Source organism: Clavelina lepadiformis, chromosome 5, assembly GCF_947623445.1.
Source record: "Clavelina lepadiformis chromosome 5, kaClaLepa1.1, whole genome shotgun sequence".
Taxonomy (NCBI): Eukaryota; Metazoa; Chordata; class Ascidiacea; order Aplousobranchia; family Clavelinidae; genus Clavelina; species Clavelina lepadiformis.
In genome coordinates, this window is record NC_135244.1 from 5,829,265 (window position 1) to 5,843,923 (window position 14,659).

The window sequence follows — 14,659 nt, forward strand, 5'->3', positions numbered from 1 at the left end:
TGCATAATGCCTTATACAAAAAATTCTATGTAGAGGTAACAGGACAGCATTACTACATGAAGGATGTTTTTGCAAAGCACATGTGCTAATGTTTAATCACTGCAGTGCGTCAAAGCGATAAATTTGTGCTGAGCAGTTAAAGCAAAAAGTAATATGTTAGGATTTTTTTGTATTTACAACTTCTTCATTCTGGCCTTAAAATATGAGAGTACAGACAGTGGCACTTACTACTTTTATACAATGTACAGAAAACATCACATGACAAGATCAAATCAGCAATCATTGTCTTTTAAAAACACTAGGGAAAATAACATTGTAACCAAACCCTTTTTCATTCTGCTGTTAATATACAATAAAGACTGCAGGTTAACCAAGACAAATTTAGAATCAAAAACAACAGGATTAAATCTTAAATGCCAATTACAATGCATGCAAGATTTTACATAACACAAAACAAAATGACAAAAATACAATAAGGCTTAGTTATCAATATAAAAATTACCAGGAACTAAAATCATTTAGTTCAGTTCCCAGTTTCACTTTTCTCTTTTTAGTGTTAGGTTCACTTTCTTGCACATTCTTACTTGCAATGCTTGTGTTTATATATTTGCCGACTCCACTTTTGTAAACTTTTGGCTTGGCTGCAGCTTTTTTTGCAAGGCGCTTTTGCTCCTCTTCTTTTTCACGAGCAGCAATTTCATCTTTCCGAAGCTGGGCAAGCAGTTCATCTGCTTCCTCATATGGATCAACAAACACAACCGCTTTCTCAATTTCTATAGATTCCTTTGGAGAGTCAGTCTTCCTGTCTGTTTTAATTGCCTCCATTCTACCAAGTGTGGACATGCCTCCTACTAGTTTACCAAACACTGTATGCTTTCGATCAAGGTGCTTGCAAGATCGAAAAGTGATGAAAAATTGTGACTTGTTTGAATCTTTTCCCGAGTTTGCCATACTTAAAATACCTCTTTCAGAATGGGATAAATTAAACTTAAATTCATCTTTGAAAGGGGTGCCCCAGTATGACTGCCCACCTTTTCCTGTCCCAGTTGGGTCGCCACCCTGGATCATAAAATTCCTAATAGACCTGTGAAAGATTGTCCCATCATAGTAACCTTTCTTGCAAAGTTGAACAAAATTTTCACAAGTCTTTGGTACAATATCACAATGTAGTTCCAAGTTTAGATCACCAAGATTAGTGCTGAGTCGAACGTAACCTTTCTTTTTCACATACTCGTAACGAACTTCGTCAATATCTTTTGCTTGTACTTCATGTTCAACTTCTGGTGCTCTTGCTGTTGAAGTAAAAGAAGCAGCAACTTTACCAGTAGAGAAATTGGAGGTGTTGAACTTATCAACAACTTGTTTTGTTTTCACTTTTTCTTTCAACATTTCATCTCCTTTGTAATTCTTTTTTAGCTCATCTAAGGTTTGCGATGTTTCGGCATTTACAGTTTTCATGTAGTAGCGAGGATCAGATTTGGCTTTCAGATCTTCGTCTGGGAGTTTTTGGTCATGCTTAAAATGAAAAAATTTCTGCAGGTTGAATTTGTCAAGATTATTTGGATCTTGGATAGTAATAAGATCAGCTCTAGTGAATGGATCATCAGAAAGCAAATCGCGCCAGTTTTTTGGCTTGATGTTAAGTTGTTCAACTGCATCATAAGAAAACACATTACCAGTTTTTGCAACAGCAACAATATGTGAATTTTCGGTGAAAACTTTGAACAACACTGGGCAGTGGTATTTTCCGTCTGCATTTTTGTGAAAAGTAATTTTTACTAAAGACTTTGCATCAATTTTTTTTCCTGTAATTGGATTTGTTCCATACTTTTTTAACCAAGGAACTATGTTCAAAAGGTCAAAAACATGACCCTCTTTTGTACACATTGGATTTTCAACAGGTTGTAGTGAAATACTGCAGCAGAAAAAAGGTAAACGACGAAAATCTGCATTTTCCACAGTTTTCTTGTGGCCACCATAAAAAGCTGCCCACTCCTTTCCAGTGATATACATTTTGTCGCTTTGATGTTGACGTTTTCCCATTTTGAAGTTGCATGTATTATTGAAAAAATCTACCAAGAATAATAATATCCTTAAGTCTGAAATAATTTAAACATGGTGCCGATATTTAAAAAAATTGTGAGAGACAAATTAACATTGAATTAAAAACAAAATTTGCAAAATGAAAGAAATAATTACAAAATTAGTAAATCAAACAACATAAATCACTGGCACTTACTAAACTGTAAACGCTATGCATTACTACCATATAGGATAGTAATACAATTATTCTTAAGCAAGCAGCTGAAATTGGTGGAACTTGTGTAATCTAAAAACATTGTACAAACAAGTTCCCAGTAGTAATTTTGATGATATACGCAATCACACATCATCACAACTATTTGGAAATTTAGTGATAAGCAACTGATCATTGGCTAGGTTTTGTGGCATGAGCAGACAACACAGAATGACAATATAAGAGGTAGATAGCCAAAAATAAGTTCCATCAGTTTAGACATATATTATAATGTTCATAGCCAGCTCTGTTTTCATACTTTCATTTCTTTTGATGTTAATTATATACGTTTCAGCACAAATTTTCACCATTAAATTTATCACATTAAAACTGTTACTGAATTGCACAGTATAAATGGCATGCAAACAATGCACACATGATTAACCTGTAATAAAATAAATTGTCCTAAGCTTTTTGTGGCATTACCTAGTAAAATGAACAATCACACACTTCCTAGTAATAATCAATATCATTCTTCAATATTATATCTATTCCTAGTTTGATAAGCTTTATAAGACATTTTTGCTTGATTATGTGTCAGTGGGATTCTATCAAAAGGGGAATGATCATTGTAACATGATGGAAATACCTCGTCTAAAAGTTTTTTAATGTCTTTGTCACTCCAGTCTCCATATAAAGCATGAAATGACTTAAAGGCTTTATCTTTCACACACTTCTGGTGATAACTTTTAAAACCAGAAAATGTTGACATTAGTTTGTTGATATTAAACATGCAAAGGCCACTAAGCGATGCTCCACGAATCGCGCTACACATATCATGCTTGGGGTTCACGAAGAAATCAGCATTTGCACGACAATGGTCAAAAGCATGCACTAATTGAAAGCTTAAAAGATACTTCATGATGTCATACTTCACACTGTCAGACGGTATATTTTCAAGCATGTTTTGGCATAAAACAATCCTATTTCTTTGTGAATCAAACAAACCATAAGCAAGTAAATTAGGGTTGCAGTTTTCTATTAGAATGTGCTTATTAAAATTGAACGCACATCCACTGTCTGCAAGTGCAGAAAACAACGTAGAAATAACGGGATTTTCTTCACTAAGTACTTTTTTCAATGTAATTAGAGTAGTTTCGAGTCTCTCAGACGGAAGCTTGGAATTAGTAATCATTGACATGATGAAAGCCCTTCTTTCTGAAACATCACGATTGAAAAAATCTGGAAGAGACTTCGGTTCAGAGGCAGCATCTTCGTTAGCCATTCTCCTAATTTAAGTGGCAAATATATTCCAGTACAACGTCTTGGTCACTAAAACATAAATAACTTGTCGTTTAGGAAGCTACTCTAAAGCCAGTAAAACTTGTGACATGGTATACCCAATCCAGTGCACCATTACGCAAAGGTCAGAAATCGAGCGTTGGGTGACTAGGCTACTGAAATCGAAGTTACGGTCTAGTACTGGAAACACCAGGAACTTCAAAAAGGGAAAGCACCAAAAATTAATAGGCTACGCATGGAATTATAGATAGCATAAGGAATTTCAAAATCTACATTCATTCATTCATTTCATTTTTCGCCTTCAATGTGGGGGACGAAAAAATTGTGCCGACGCAGGTGGTCGCAAACATATTAGTAGTTAATGACATTAATTTCCACAAATGGGACGGGCAAATGTGACAAGGCCTTGAGGGCAAAAAACATTAAATACTGCGTTTCCATATGTCCGCTTTTCATGTGCAGTACAACCCTTGAACTGGTCATTTTGTCACCTGCATCATTTTAACAACGTCAAACAAAAACAGTAACCTTTATGCAGACAAAAAAAGGTTTAACTGCTTTCTCGTTGGTTAACCTGTTAACCAAGATGTTTAAATCTAGTTTACAAGACCATCTCTGGCACCACCACTTCATGTGTATTATACATGTTTTAAATAATTATATTAATCAAAACGTTGATTTATTTATTTGTTTCACTTTTACTTGTATTCAAAAAACCTTGTACAGACCTTGGCTTCGGAGCCGTGTTGTGTATGCCTATTAGATGGTAAGGAATAACAAAAAAGAATTTCGAATTTTGCCGAGGACGCTATGAAAAATGTCTTTGATTGTGAGAAATTTGATATGAATACTTAACCAAACGATTCAAGTACAAAAATATTTAATCTATAAAGGATGCATAAATCGGGAAAATTTCGATGTAGGTATACAGTAATACCAACAAAAAGACGCACAAAGCTAGACGTAATGACAAATACGGCATCGTCAATAATGATGTAATGATTAATCTGTTAGCACTGAAAGTTATAAAGCATTTTCCTTGCAAGTAATGTGCCCGATAGGTTAGCTAGTCCTAAGCTAGAAAGTGTAATAATTATGGTTTGGACAAGTTAAACCGACAATAGGTTAGATTACAATACTATACCGCAGTAGCGGGCAGAGCAATAACTGTTACAGATCATTCAGAAAGCGACAGGCAAATCCAAGGTAATACCCGTGATCCTTCATTGAAAAAGAATAAAATGCTATGCCTTCGACAATATTAACGCATAATTAAGATCATAATGGTTGAAATTTTAATTAAATAGGTTACTCAGATGTAGGCCTATCAATTAATTAATTTGTAACAGTTTAACAGTTGAAAAATGTGGAAGACAACAGCAAGGTTGGAAATATTGTGAATGTTATAGGAACACTGTAAATACCAAGTATTTGACAAAATAAAACCGAAAGTTAACCGCTAAATGAAGTGCAAGTTTTAAACAAACAAAAACAAACAGTTTACTGCTGTCTGAAAGCATCCAAATATTTACATTTTAAAACAGTTTACCAAAAACAAGAAAAGCTTTGCAGACAATAACAGAGGTTATTTTCAGTGTTAGAACAATAAAAAGCCGAGTGGCTTTCTTGGTTTCATATACACACTAATCTGTTGCGTATTTTGCGCTGCCAACAATAGTATGGTTAGCTTCGCTGTAAAATTATATGGTTAACGCAATATTTGCAGCAGTTAGCGCATACAACACATCTAATTACTACTTGAGGCATAAAACGTGGCGTTATAAATTCCAAAAACCCGCGGTTTATAAAGTATAAAAAATAACTTTAAACTCACTTTAAACTTTCTTTTTAAATTCGGTTCAAGTGATGAATTCTGCCCCTACACGATGATCAAACGTTGAGAAATTATTACGTCATCATATTTATTTCGCAACTCTTTTGTCATCATTACATGCTGATAACACGAAAAGAAATTTATCTCTCCAACTGTGTAAATCGCCTTTCTTTTAACTACAGTGATAAACGAAGAAATCGATCATTTACAAGCTTAAGTCTTCTAAAATACAAAGGAGGTAGACAGCATTGTTAGACCATTAAGCATAGCCATAATGATGTCCTAACCACGAACCTCACTTATATACCGTATTTATTTAAGCCGCCCACGATTTTAAAGTGCATCTGATTGCGCTAAAAAATTAATGTAAGCCGCCCCTGATAGCTGGGCAGCGTGTGTGGTAATTGTGTTTAAATTAAAATAAGGTAAGCAGTTTTAGATAAAAAGTCTTGTACTGGTAATATGGTAATGTATTAATAGTAACATTCACGACAATATCATAAACAGCAAACAATATCAAAGGTTTCATGATTTTAATTTAAGCTGCATGCATACATTCATCATCGCCACTGTCATAGAGAGAACACCGGCCGCCGACAAAATTTCTCGTTTTACCCAAGGGACGGGTTAAAAGAGTTTTGTCAAAGAAGTGCAGCTAATTAAAAATAATTGCAGCAAGTACAATTTTTGTTTGATAAGAAAATACGTATAAGCCTTCCCTGAATGTAAACCGCGCAAATGATGATAAAAAAATTGAAAGTCGTGGCTTACAATGGAATAAATACAGTACCCGAAATTTCACTGCTGGGAGCTTATTAGAACGCTAAAGTAATGCCAATTGTAGTTTAGGTAGAGACGAAGTTGACTTTAAGCACTAAGTCGCAATTTGCAATTACTGTACTGTACTTGTGATAAAGATCAGTTGTGAAATCATTTTCGCAGCTACTTTACAATTGCTCTCATAAAAAAATTCGAAAATTTCTTTTCAATATACGTTCGAATAGCGGGTAAAAAGCAAACGCTTTGTGTGGTTATTAAACCATTTCAATCACCAGGGTGCATGAAATCAAAACATCACTATTGAAAGGTGCACGAGAGAGAAAAAGTTGAAGAGCCTTGAGGGTGGTGCTATGGGGCGCTGTTGGCATAAACAATGATTCAGGCTATTCATAAATCTCCAAGTTTAAACTGAAGAGGTCCCATACAACACGCTAATTGAGTAAGTAATTGTAAGGTGCCATATTATAAATTTCGAAAAAAAAACACCCAAAACCTTCAATGATAACAAACGGCGAATCACAACAGATATTAAAGGAGATTTCCAGGCAAACGTCTAGGCCAGGGCTGTAGGCTAAATTACTGATGTCAAACGCAGTTATGATGTAATTGTAAAAGTATGTTGAGATCATAAGTACGTAGGTTAATTGCACTATAAACGTCACAAAGAAGTAAGCAAATTTGTCAAAATGCCCACGTCCGCATTGCTAAGTTTTTTTTGTATAGTTATAAATCGTCATCGTCTCGCTGACGTTTTTTCAAGCCACAACTGCCTTTTTTGATTAAGATTTCCGCGTATAAAACCCAGGTGAAGTTTTTTCCAGCGAAAACGCGAACGTGCTGGTGAACATCGATAAGTTTTGCAAGGTTCTCTTTTATGTGGTGCTTTACTTTCGAAAACGTTTTTGACGAAACTATACGCTGGTAGAGCCCCCAGACTCTTCGGTTTGGTATGACGCAAGTTAGTCACGTTTCGAATCCAAAAATAGACATCCGAAACCAGGGCGTTGCAACCCAACAAATTATATTCTAGTTACTTTACACATTTAGAGCTTAGATATTAAACATATTGTTGTAAATTTGACGAAATGTAAGTGCTGCAGATAGCGTTTTAGATGATCACATGATCACAATTACGTCACCAACACACGATTTCAGTTGTTATCACTAACTATGATATCGCTTCTTGCTTTGAGGAAAAAGGCATTTGCTAGAGTTTGTTTTCTTGCACGGAATTTCGCATGATTATGATGTCGCAAAAAGCAGAAATGTGGCTTATATACGGAACTTAATCGACAACAATAGCCTTTAAAATGGGCTCAGTTTCAATAAAATCTAAGCAGATTAGGCGATTGTGGATTGCAATACGTTTATTTTGCCGGTGGGCTTCGAAAAATTTTTTTTTAATATTTAGTTAGATAAAAAATATTGTAAATTACAATAGATGTAACAGTGCAAAAAGACATTATAGCTTATAGAAAAATAACGTAATTAACGTAACAATATTTTCATTAAAAGTTATGTCCAGATAGACTGTAGGATGATGCACTCTTGCAAGTAGAAATAAGTATTTTTGTACTTGAAGAAGTTCAAAACACATTTATTTTTATGTATTTTGAAGATAACATGCAACATATGATGATGTCCTCCAATTCAGCATCACGTGATCCACTTATTGATCGACTACATGAAGATCGCCTGACGGAACAAATTTATTGCGATTTTATGATCAGCGTCCGGTCGGAATATTACCAAGTCCACAAGTGCGTTCTAGGTCACATGTCAAAATATTTTGCTGCCTTGTTTCGGTCCAAATTATCCAACAAAAAGACCGTCACCGAGCTGAACTTCATTAGAAGTGATACCATGCAAAAAATTTTGGATTTTTTTTACACATCTCGCGTTGCTTTAAACGATGATAACATTCACGATGTCCTGGAGGCTGCTGACTTTTTACAGATTGACTTACTACTGGATCGTTGTAGCGAATACTTTGGCAGTAAGTTGGAAACTGGTAGTTTGAAAGCTCTAATAAAAATTTGGGTTGAAGCAAATAAATATAACCTAGTGAGCCTCCAGAAAAGAACAAAAAACATCACCATAAATAAAATTTTCTATTTTCTGAAAAGTAAAGAATATGCGCGACTGGATGTTGACTACTTTGAATGCTTCCTAAACATCACTTGCGATATTATTTCTGATCAAATGCAACTGTTTTGTATCATGGAATGGATGAAATATGTCTTGAATGAGCGGCAAGAACATTTGACTTTTGTAATGGAATCAATCTACGAGTTCAGCAGCCACAACATTCAACATTTCCGGGGAAAGAGCGCCATTTGCCTCGATGTTCTTGGTTTCTTGAAGACAAGAAGTAAATTCTTGAATCACTTTGTGAACACAGCAGCAATGCCAAGCTATCCAAAGAAATCAACCGATAAACTACTTTTTTACAACGGCAAAGATGTGCCTTTCTCAATTTATAAAGTCGCCACCAATCGGTGGTTTGTGCTAGAAGATGCCGAAATTGAACGACTAGATTCCCGCGTGATTGCTAAAGATAATATGATCTACGTCATTGGAGGTCAGGTGGGCAACACCATCTTGCCGCAAGTCCAAACTTTAAAACTGATAGACTATAGTCCTCATCATACAGACCTATATCCTCATCAAGAGTGGAAAGAGATTGCTCCAATTAATATCAAAAGGCGGAATTTTGGATGTACCGTCTGGAAGAATTGCATTTACATTGCTGGTGGCACCCAAGTAGTGTTGGGTACAAACGAAGCTCAATATTCGACTCTGTCCAGCGTAGAGTGCTTAGATCTTGAAACCGGTGCTGCCTCGGTCACAAAAATGGACATGAACACGTGTAGAGGACGAGTTGAGCTGATAGCCTGCGGTCGGTATCTCTATGCATTGGGCGATCTTCAGACATCGGAAGAAGACAAGAACGGTGACTTTGAACTGGTTTTACCTGCTGAGCGTTATGACGGTGAAGGATGGACAAAAATTCCACCACCAAAGACGGTTATGTCCAACGCCACGGGTGTTGCCTTGAATGGCAGAATTTACGCCCTTGGGAAAGACATCCGCCGATGCCAAAACCACACCATCGCCATGGAAACCTACGACCCAGAGAGAGAGGAATGGAGTAAACTGGCCTCCATGAAAGGCGACATCGAGCGGGCAACGTCCTGTGTTATCGGGGGAAAAATTTACGCTTACGGGAAACGCCCAAACTGTCAGAAAACAGTTCTTGAAGTCTACTGTCATGTTACAAACTCGTGGAAAATTGTAACCGAGTTTGATGAACATAGATATTGGTCCAACATGACTGCTTTTGAGTAAATCTTTTCATTGGGCATAATTACAATGTAGTACATGCCTTGATAAAAATTCTTTTATATTTTTCTTATAAGCCTTCTGTCTTTTAAACGTGCGACGTGCTAGATTTCGCTAGTAACCGAATCACAGCCAGTGCAAGTGCATGCAATGCGACTTTTACTGCATTACATTTAGGCTAAATCATATAGGTGTAATACAGCCAAAGTGTAAAATCTTCACAGGTATTCCGATTTTCCAAGCCAAATTTTAATTGATACAATTGTGTGATTGTTACCTCCTGATGACGACATATAGTTTACATTGCTAAGACTAACTCCTTGATTGGAGCAAACTCTGCAAACTGATTTAAGCTTAGGATAACAGCAACATCTAAAGAAGAAAGTACTAAAATTAAAACAATTCATCGTTTAATTCGGAAACCATATCAGTGTAAATGCATTATTTTCACTTAAGTGCTTGAGTCTATAAAACATTTACGGGATGTACTTGAGTATATAAAATACAGTTGTGTACATCCTACTGTTTACAAATCAGTATAGGGTATAGTGCAGTAAATTATACATAGCCATATTGAAAATTTTCCTGGTCTTTGCAATTTTTTTTTATTGTGGTTGTTTTGATCAAAATGTATAACCGAAAAATTTTATTTACAAAAGCCAACTTTTCCTTGCGAAAAGTGTCCAGGTGTCAAATCAGTATTAACTTATATACGTCAAGGACGTCAGCAAAGGAGCCTAACCTACACCTTTTGTCATTAAATTCTTTAGTAAGTTTCCAACTGTCGGCGGATGGGCTGTATGCTTCCAGAAACGTCCTTCTTTTAAAAGTGGACAGATGGACAGTGGACCTTCCCCAATTGGCAGCGGGAAGTTTTTCTTGTGTTTAGTATACAGTATACACGGCCCGGTTTTGATTTCTTACGGATTACGTCATTCGTAATGCAGCGCTTAACGCGATGGTTCTGGTATGGCTAGTCTCTTATTTACAGTCTATTCAATGCAGCTTTATTCTGTGCTCTGATAACTGTAACCGTTTCGTTGAGAATCAATAATATATCATTATTTAAGACATTGACAGTTTGGTTTTGGTATTGTGATGCTTAACTAGGCTATCAAGGGTTAATGAACACGCTATAAATGGAGTCAGATTAGCGAAAAATCGATCAAGCAAAGATTAACAACAATTCACAACCTCCAGAATACACCTAGATAGCACAGATTAACATAGCTTCGAAAGAGTTTACATCGAGGTGTATGACGTCACTTTCATTCAACAATATTGAAAGTTTTTTTTTGTAAAAATATCTTGTGTTTTGTAACTCCGCTGCGTTATGCTTCACTGCGTTGAACCATTTGGTTGGAACCGTTAGAAGACTGGCCGAGTCTACGCATATCCATTTCTGACTCAGATAATCCATACAACATTTTTTTTAACTGCGATATCCGCAAATAATCTGCGGCGCCAAACAGATTATAAATATTAGTATCATCTACAGAAATTGAAGTTGAGTGCATTTAGTCAATGACCTTTTGCATCATATCAGCGTCTAGTCTACCAAGCGTTGCATTGCATACCATAGCGTTGCATCATACCCAACGGTCCGTTTTGTCGTTTCCTCAGTTCAGTGGTGAACATGGTGGCTGAGTAATTCGAATGAACTGCAATGATACTTTTGTGCACCAGAAAAGTTTTGGATCCAACTTTTATTCTGACGTCACAAAATCGTTCGTCATCGCGATCAATCCTTAACTTTCTCATCAATTTATCGGAATCCATTTGGAATCGCATTATACTTTGTCAATTGAGCAACGGGTAGAATCTTTTGTATTATTTTGAACAAAAAATGCGGCGTTAGTATCATTAATCAATCATTAAACTCTGTTTAGCAGCATCTCGCTTACCAGCAATTAAACTAAGTAAACTGAAAGTCACGAGACCGTATACGTTAAATAGCCAAATATTTGTTTTTTAAGTTAAAGTTTAACTGTACTGCAGTTTCAGACAGATATTATTTTAATTATATCTGGAAACTATGTATTACTAGACAGAAATTATATAGAACTAAACAAATTTGCAGTAAATCTTTTGTATAAGATTAGTAGCAAAAACATTGACTGTCGCGCATGTTCTGTTCGATCCGATTCTTTGCGCCTCGGGATTCTATATAAGGGCTCCTCGAATTAGCACAAGCTGGTTGGCTGTTTGATTTCTATGCTTCTTTGGCCTGGCCTGGCCTGGGACATGACGTGGAAACGGGGTGGCCTTTTTTGCTTTCGTACAAGGCGGCCAAAAACCAGGCAATACGCCACTGTTTTAGTGTATGAAAATATACATCATGTTGTAGAAATGGGGCCCACAATTTAAAGTTGCCCAAGGGCCTCAGTGATCCTTAATCCGCTACTGGTTGTCTTGACGGTAAGGATTCTAACCAAAATTTTTTTTAAATATAGCTAATGTACATAGCATTTTATTTCTTTATTTCACAGAATAAAAAGTGGAATCTTTATTTGTTTAGTAGAATAAAACACGTAATGTCTTTCACGACTGGATGTCACAGACCGGTACAGCGACCTCAGAACGGAATTAAACCAGGATATCTTGTCGAAAAATTACAAAATGCTCGTGATATTGGGAAGTTCTGCGACTTTTCAATACAAACAGGACCTGAAATATTTTCTGTGCACAAATGTGTGCTTGGACTTTCATCAGATTACTTTGCTACAATGTTCACAACGGAAATGAAGGAGAAATATGAAACAACTGTTACTTTGGACGACATTAATCCTGACGTCATGAAAGAAATCATCAATTTCATGTACGCTCGTCCACTCACTTTGGGTAACAGTGATATTTTTGAGCTTTTTTCAGCTGCAAATTATTTTCAGATTGAAATTCTGAAAAAAAAGTGTGGCGAATATCTAAAAAACAAACTCTTGGCAAGCAATCTTCCTTATCTCATGACAATATGGGAACATGCTAACAAATTCAGCATGGAAAGCTTGCAAGCAGCTGTTGAAAGTCATATTTCAAAAAACTTTTCACTTTTGCTAAATGAAGATGATATTTCATCTCTGGAGTTATATCACTTTAAAGTTGTTTTGAAATTTTTGAACAACACTTTAACTGATGAATACAGGTTTAAAAAAATCATGATATGGATTAAGCACGACCTTGCAAATAGGGAAGAACACCTGTCGGAACTATTTGCAGTTATAGATTTGGACAGCATACCCAAGTCTATTTTAAGTGAGTTAGTTTCCAACGATGATGCTGTGATGCGTTCACCACAATGCTTGAAGATGATAATTAATTCACTGGCAAACAGACTTCCGGATAATAAATTAGAAAAGTTTCTCTTTTGCGCTAACGAAGGCTCATCGTATTCCCTTTATGATGTCACAACAGATCGTTGGTCACTACTGACCCCTTTGGATAAAGGAAAACGAATGCATGCCAGTGTAGTTGTATGTGACGATGGCATTTATGTTATAGGTGGTGAAGTAAACCAATTGTCGGTACCTAGCGTGCACTTTATAAGCACAGAAAAAGACCAGGGATGGAAAGCATGCCCACAAATTAATGAACCGAGACAAAACTGCTCTTCGGCTTTATACAAAAGTTGCATCTATGTTGCTGGAGGAAGAAAACATTTCAAACCGGAGCCGATCTCGCCAGACTGGTTTGTGTCAGAATGTCTTTCTTCTGTTGAATGCTTTGACATCAAAAATCAGAAATGGATCAATACAATACCTATTCCGTCTTATGGAACACAACAATTAAGCCTAAGTTTGGTTGCTTGTGGCAACTATCTTTATACTCTATGTTGTAAACGTTTTTGCTATAATGTCTGCACTTTGTATATTGAACAGTTTGATGGTAAAAAGTGGGAAAAAATATCTGAGCTTCCTAACGAAATTCCAGTGCAGGCCGTTGCTTTAAACAAACAGCTGTTTTGCTTGTGCAAAAGCCCATTACGAAGTCAGACACTTGCTTTATTTCGATATAACTGTGCAAGGAATTGTTGGAAGCGCTGTGCCCCATTGACGTCACCTGCAAATGATGTTTCCCTTTGTGTTGCAAATGGCAAGCTGTATGCACATTGGATGAGTACTAGTGCCCAGGGAACTTTCAAGAGTATTCTTGAAGGTTATAACATTTCTGCAAATAAGTGGACAAATGTTAAAAAATTTGCTGTGGGAAATGCAGGAAAACTTTTAGCTTCATGCAGTTCTTTAGTAGTTGGTTAAGAAAAACAGTTGACATTTCACAAACCGTATAATACAGCTATTTTTGATGTATAAAACCAAAACAAACTTTATACTTTTGTTAGTGAAGAGCTTTGCAAGAAAAATTGATCGTAACAATGTAGTTACAAGTTACATTACAGTGGATAAGGCGTTTTGAAGTTATATGAAGTAAACTTCGAATGTCTTGTAGACACAACACTAATTCCTATATGACGAAATACTGGATGGTGATGGGGCCTGTATCTGTAGCGCATATCTGATTTCATTAATCTGTAGTATTATGATAACTGCACAATTTGTACAATATACAAAGCTTTTACGTGCAACCTTGGTGTTATGCGGGACGGCTCGTGTTTCTTTATCTTTAGTAAAGTGTGTATAAGTCTATAGGAAAATATATAAGTAAAAAAATATCCAAATAAAAATTAATTATCTTGCTTCTGTAAGAGCAGGTGTCAACATGTTCCGTTGATACTCAGTACAAGCGCATATCAGATCAATGAAAAGTTGCTGTTGGAAAACTCGTTTCGGCGAATGTGGTGAGCGCGTTGGACATGATTGACTAATTATAAAAGGGGTTTTTATTTAAACAAGTGTTATCTGTATGAGCACTGCGTGACCTTAGCTTTAGGTAGTCTAAGCCTAGTTCTCAGAAACTATGTACCTGATATACCAACAGTTGTATTAGGCCTATTTGGCTTTTAGGTTTTCAATAATTTTCATCAACGCAAACTTTTATGTCCTACCAAATGTAATAAAACATTGTTTAAGATAACGGTTGCCTGAATGGCTAGAAATAAGGTTAACTTTATGACTTGATAGTCAGGTAGCAGGACAGCATGAGTGAAAAGAAGCTAGCCACAGCAACAACTAACAAGAGCAGTAAGATCAAGCCTAAAGTCAAGTGCAGAAATG

The 14,659-nt window shown here is 36.2% G+C and overlaps 4 protein-coding genes across 4 annotated transcripts; 2 read left to right on the forward strand and 2 right to left on the reverse strand.

Moving 5' to 3' along the window:
• Positions 1 to 23: 23 nt before the first annotated feature.
• LOC143459451 (RING-type E3 ubiquitin-protein ligase PPIL2-like) lies at positions 24 to 2,084 on the reverse strand. The gene has a single exon (XM_076956621.1). It carries the CDS (start codon positions 2,041 to 2,043, stop codon positions 499 to 501), a length of 1,545 nt encoding a protein of 514 aa, XP_076812736.1. The 5' UTR covers positions 2,044 to 2,084; the 3' UTR covers positions 24 to 498.
• Positions 2,085 to 2,098: 14 nt separating this feature from the next.
• On the reverse strand, positions 2,099 to 3,725 carry LOC143459452 (mitochondrial inner membrane protease ATP23 homolog). Its single transcript, XM_076956622.1, has one exon. It carries the CDS (start codon positions 3,519 to 3,521, stop codon positions 2,766 to 2,768), a length of 756 nt encoding a protein of 251 aa, XP_076812737.1. The 5' UTR covers positions 3,522 to 3,725; the 3' UTR covers positions 2,099 to 2,765.
• Positions 3,726 to 8,010: 4,285 nt separating this feature from the next.
• Positions 8,011 to 10,007, forward strand: LOC143459019 (kelch-like protein 26). Its single transcript, XM_076955966.1, has 2 exons — positions 8,011 to 8,148; positions 8,279 to 10,007. Exon 2 carries the CDS (start codon positions 8,355 to 8,357, stop codon positions 9,498 to 9,500), a length of 1,146 nt encoding a protein of 381 aa, XP_076812081.1. The 5' UTR covers positions 8,011 to 8,148; positions 8,279 to 8,354; the 3' UTR covers positions 9,501 to 10,007.
• Positions 10,008 to 11,964: 1,957 nt separating this feature from the next.
• LOC143459018 (kelch repeat and BTB domain-containing protein 3-like) lies at positions 11,965 to 14,640 on the forward strand. The gene has a single exon (XM_076955965.1). It carries the CDS (start codon positions 12,029 to 12,031, stop codon positions 13,742 to 13,744), a length of 1,716 nt encoding a protein of 571 aa, XP_076812080.1. The 5' UTR covers positions 11,965 to 12,028; the 3' UTR covers positions 13,745 to 14,640.
• The last annotated feature ends 19 nt before the right edge of the window (positions 14,641 to 14,659 follow it).